General features: G+C 49.8%; 1 protein-coding gene across 1 annotated transcript; it reads left to right on the forward strand.

Moving 5' to 3' along the window:
- The first annotated feature begins 3,903 nt into the window (after positions 1–3,903).
- Positions 3,904–4,788, forward strand: LOC147414911 (syntaxin-1B-like). The gene has a single exon (XM_086470548.1). The coding sequence runs from the start codon at positions 3,904–3,906 to the stop codon at positions 4,786–4,788; it is 885 nt and encodes a 294-aa protein (XP_086326674.1).
- The last annotated feature ends 765 nt before the right edge of the window (positions 4,789–5,553 follow it).

Raw genomic sequence — 5,553 nt, forward strand, 5'->3', positions numbered from 1 at the left:
AAATCACAAATTTTTTATCAGAACTTGATTAATATTTCGTCTTTAATCTGAGCAGTGAATGACAGGGAAAACTGAATAGCTGTAGGTTTAAGGATGTCTTGTCAGCCCTGCCTTGGAGTGTCCTGCTGTCGTTGTGTCCTGAATTCAATGTTTTAAAAATGTATTTGTGTGTTTACATGTCTTGATTTTTTTTTTTTTTTCTTTAAACCATCATGCAAAGTTTTATAAAATGCTAATTATTTACATGATAGACTGAAGGAGCAGTTAACAATCCAAGGATAAATCTATATTTAGTATTGTAGGGAGCTGTCATTGTGTTCTTACAAGTATGTATTATAGAAAATTACTGCGCATGTGCGATAGATAATTTTCAAATATTAGTATATTGGAGGTTTACACATTGAAAAAAAAAAACTCCTTTATGTACAGTAAGTAACAGCCTGCAAAATTTAGTCTAAACTTGTCTTTTTTAGTATTAGAAATGCAAAGACCTGTTGGAAGCTTGTACATTTTTAATATGTCATGTTCAGCCCACAGCAAACTTACACAACTGTGCTATGAATCCCTGAAAAATTAGATTTCCAGTGGAATTGCTGTCACAGCCTTAACTCTAGTATTATAAAAATGGTGCTTAAATACATTTATGTGCATGGATGTGGGTACCTGATAAGAGTTTGTGAGAATTTACAGTAAAACCGAGCAGCTTAGTGCTGTGCTTGCGAGTTAATACTCCTGGTAGATAACTGCAGCCACATTTGGGAATTGACAAAGATTTGGAAAATATTTAAACCGACGGACAATTAAGAGCAGTTTCTCCGTTTTTGGGGTTTTTAATTGGCAAGCACTGCATATCTTCCCGATGTCGGGGCTGTGAGCAGCCGGCGGGACGGCGAGGGGAGCCGCTGCGGGGAGCCGCGGGCCTGCCTGGGTATCGGCCGGAGGGGCCGGTGTTCCTGCGGGCCGGCGGCTGCGCTGCTCTTTGGCAGAGAAAAATCAAAATCCTCCATTTCTCTTCCTAAAAATGCCTCCTCAGTGAGTGGTGGCTGCACGCATATATTCAGCAATCAAAGTCTGATGGTTATTTTTCTGTAGAAATACTAATACAGGCTATTCATTCCTCCATGAGTCATTATAGCAGACTTCATTTAGAAACACCAGTTGTTGGAGCGATGACATTCACGTGATTTAGGCTCTACAGTTCATGTTCTTGAAAAAATACTCCAAAAATGCACAAAACTATTAGAACTATGTCTACTTTCTATATTAATTTTTTTTCCAGGTGATATTTATGCCCATATCTTCACATCCGCTATCTCAGGTCCCTTTAAATGAATACTTCAGGGATTTTGATGCCACTTGTTGGCAGACCAAATGTAATATTTATATGCAATGAGCTGTTAGTTTTTGTATTGTACAAATGTAAATTTGTAAAGATTTTTTTCTAGAGTTTTTTTGAAGTCACTTATGTAATCTAGGATGTTTCATTTTCCAGCTGTGGGATTGTCTTAATAAAAAAAAAAAAAAAAGATAAACTCTTACTTTGGTTTTGCATTGCTTACTAAAGAGTTCAGACCTTAAAAAGACCAAAAAAGACATTTAAAATTGAGTTTTCAATGTAAAAAGAAGATCACTTTTTGATTCGACTGGATAATTTCATACTTTTAAAAAGGAAACTTTTATAAACTGGTTATAGAAATTTTATTATAAAATGTGCAGATCTCGAGCAGGACAGGACGGAGACCCTCACCTTGGCCAAAGGCAGGGGTGAGGGCTCACTGGGGGTCTGTCACCCACATCATCATCCAACCTGGCTCCAAAATACCATTTTCCTGGGCAAAAGGAGAGGTACAGCTAATGCTTTCTTGGGAAACTGTGTGAGAAGTGCTGCCTGGGGCGATGTGCAGAGCCTCCCCGAGCCGCGCCGGCACGGGCTAGAGGAGGAGGTCTCCAGGTGAGGTCCCTTCTGCCACCATGGGACATGGGTCAGTTCAGGTGGTAAGATTCAGCTCGAGCAGGAGGTCATGCCTCTTTGTAAGGGATATTTAATGCAAAACAAAAAACTACTCCTATTTCAGCACTGTTCTTGCCCTTTTGTTAAGTAGCAGTGATAATATTGTTTAAATGGGGCTTTTCCTACGCAAGGGGCACCCGCAGCTGGGGGCTGGATGGCGCCAGGTCTGGCTGAAAGCTGCCTCTGCACGGGTGGCCAGCGCAGGTTGGGAGCTGCCCCGGGGGCTCTGGGCTTGGCCGGGGGCAGATGCCGACTGTCCCCTGCCAGGGGTTCAGTTGCAAAGTCCGATAAGGCTGAGCCCTGCGCTGTCCCAAATACAAGCAGGGAGGGGTTGGGGACTCTCAAGGGGCTGTGTTTTCCCACACACTCTGCACAAAGGCTTTAAAGTGCTCATGTCCCACCAAGCGCGGACGGTTTGGTGCTCCGAAACCGCTATCGCGAGGTATTCGGGCAAGGACAGCCTCCCTGAATGTGGCCTGGCCCTTGCCCTGCAGCTCTCGCTCGAGCCTATCATGCCACCTATTGCTCTTGCAGTACCCTGTTTTGGTTTTCCCCCTCTTTAATCCCTTCACTTACTTGCCATTTCATTTTATTGCACCAATTCAAAAGGGCTAAATGGAAATTCCTTTCAGATGTGAATGAATATCTTCTTTTTAATGCAGTGCTCATATTCCAGGCCCTGGGAACAGAAGAGCTTTCTTTTTTTGGCCTTGTTGGTTACAGAGAACAAAATTAAACTTGTGTTGCACAGATGCTGAAGCCCCCCACTAAGTACATTCAACAACTGGCAACAGAAAAAAAGAAAATATGCTGTCTTCAGAGCTGCTTTACTTTTGTCAAGCCACCCTTCGCTGTCACTCCTGTAGATCTTGTATCATAGATGTTATCATGTACTTTATATCATCATATGTTTGGGTCATATGTGGTAATACATGTTATGAAATATATGATATAGAATATCAATGTGGTAGAGAACAATTATTATTCCAATGCACTTTAGAAATGCATTTTGTAGAAGTATTTTTTTCAACAGTAATTTTTGCAGAGGTTTTGGAATGGAACTATGAGATTTTTTTTTTTATGCATTTCAGCAGTATGTGGACTAAATACTACCTTGCCCTGATACGCAGGACAGCTGTGTCATCCTAGTGCTCATTTCCCACCTGGAAAACCCCGAAGGACCCTCCTCCATCCACCCTCAGCTGCTCGCACGATGCTTCGCATGTGCAGGGCACTGCTGGTGTCGTCAGCGGGAGGGGAGAAGCCAAGCTCTGCCTCCATCCCATCTCTTCCATTCAAAACAGGCCCTGAAACAGAATAATTTACTCTTCAGTTATTGTGTCCTCAGCAGGAGCTGCTTTTCGAGGCATGTTAGGAGGTCTCGGACAGGGCGCAGGGTGTTTGTGTACGGGCCCTTCGCCTTTGAAGCTGTTTGAAGCCCTTTTTCAGGGTGCAGGATGGAGGTGCCATCCTGGGGCCCTGGGGCAGGAGGGGAGGCTGGGGGAGCGCTGGGCAGGCAGCCCCCTCCTCTGCCCCCAGGGAGCCCGGAATTTGTTTCTCAGGGAATAAAAACCCTCTGTCTTAAGCGGAGGAGGATCAGGTGTTGAGCCAGGAGAGCCTCTCCCATGACGCAGGTGCTGGCAGCCCTCCCGCCCCGGGCTGCCTTCCTCCTGCTCTGCCTCTCAGCAGAACCCCTTTCCCCTCCCCGCCGTGGGCTCCAGCCCAGCGGCTGACGCAGAGCGACCTGCCCTCCTCCAACAATATTTGCTCGGGCGCCGGGAGGGAAGGTTTTAACAGCTCCCGCTGACGCAAGGAGCTCCAGCCTCGTGCCTCCCCTCCCGGGGCTGATGTGCCACCTGTCCCACGGATGGTGCCGGCAGCCGGTGCAGAGCATGAGGGACCGGCTGGCGGAGCTGCGGCAGCGAGCCGCAGCCGAGGGGGACCCACACGAGGACGTCCAGTGCTTCGACAACCCTGCGTTCGCTGGGGACGATGCCAGCCCGGTCAACCGGGTGCTGCGGGAGGCGGCTGAGCTCTGGCAGGTGCTGGACCGGCTGGAGCAGCTCTCGGAGGACATCGACAGGACGCAGCAGACGGTGCTGTGCTGCACCTCCGAGGAGAGCATTGCCCAGGAGAAGCGGGGCCTCGATGCTGCCAGAATCGCCTTCGCCCGTGAGGCCATGGCCCTGCAGCCCCAGCTGGGTGCTCTCCCGGCGGCGCTGGAGGAGGGGATGGGGCAAGCGGGTCCTCGCGTCCGCCAGACCCAGCTGTGGCTGCTGCTGCGGCGGTACCGCACCGTCCTCGCCCGCCACTACACCCAGGAGAGCCGCTACCGGCAGAGGCTGAAGGAGCAGATCGAGAGGCAGGCAGAGCTGGCGGGCATCGACCTGGGGGACAAGGACCTGGACCAGCTGGCTGAGAGCCCCGAGATGCCCCGCATCGTGGGCCGGGACCTGGAGGAGCTCAAGGCCAAGCAGCACCTGGCTGTGGCCCAGGCGCGCCAGCGGCAGCTCCTCGACCTGGAAGCGCAGATGGCGGAGTTGCACGGGCTCTTCCTGCAGCTGGAGGGGCTGGTGGCCGACCAGCACGGAGCTGCCGACAGCGTGGAGTACTACGTCCTGCGCACCCTTGACTACGTCGCCCAGAGCAGCGGCGAGGTGCGGAAAGAAGCCATCAAGTACCAGCGGCCGTCGCGGCTCTCGGCCCTGCTGACAGCAGTGCTCAGCCTCTGCGCCTGCTGCGCCTGCCTGCCCTGCCTCAGCGGGACCCTCCGGTGATCCTGAGCTGCACTGGGAGGGTTTCACTGCGGTTCTTGTGTGTCTGGGCAAGAAATGGCATCACGAGAGATAGCTGCTGCCTTGTACTTCTTGCCTGGCAGTGCAGGGCCCATGCATACCTTGTGCAATGGTGCAGGGACTATGCACACCTTGCACAGCAGCTTGGGGACAACACAAAGCTCGTAGGATGGCACAAGGACCATGTACACCTTGCATGGCAGCATGGGGAGCATGCACGCCTTGCGTAACAGCATGGAGACCTCACTTGCACTGCAGGGCAGGCACTCAGAGCCCTGCAGCACCCAACAAGGAAAAGCACTTTTAATACTATGAAACTTAACTTAAAAACTTTAATGTTTCAATTTTTTATTATCTAAAGGAGAGAGGAAAAAGAACCCAACCTATTGAAGTTTTTGGCACATTTGTTGTTACATGCAAGGGGACCCAGTGGCTCAGTGCCACCACGGAGCAGCGTGAAGTCTCCTCCACCGTATCTGAATCTTCGTTCTCCCCGCTTTCTCCAATTTCTACTTCCTGGACATTTTTTATATGCATTAATGTCGCATTTTCATTGTTGCCAGTTTGTACAGAGGCGGTCAGGTTTGGGCTGGGTGGCCGGGTGTCCTGTGTGGCTCACCTCATGGTGTGACACCAGGAGGGGGTTTATGCAGTCGATGCAGTTTTTTGGGAGAATTTCTTCAACTTGCACATTGCCAAACCAGCCAATACCACACATGCACTGGAAACTTGGTGTGACCCTTTTCT

This window comes from Leptosomus discolor, chromosome 9 (genome assembly GCF_034619465.1).
Source record: "Leptosomus discolor isolate bLepDis1 chromosome 9, bLepDis1.hap2, whole genome shotgun sequence".
NCBI classification, from domain to species: domain Eukaryota; kingdom Metazoa; phylum Chordata; class Aves; order Leptosomiformes; family Leptosomidae; genus Leptosomus; species Leptosomus discolor.

Bases quoted from the DNA above. Each gene is read 5' to 3' on its own strand.
- LOC147414911 (XM_086470548.1), top strand. From the start codon at position 3,904: ATGAGGGACCGGCTGGCGGAGCTGCGGCAGCGAGCCGCAGCCGAGGGG.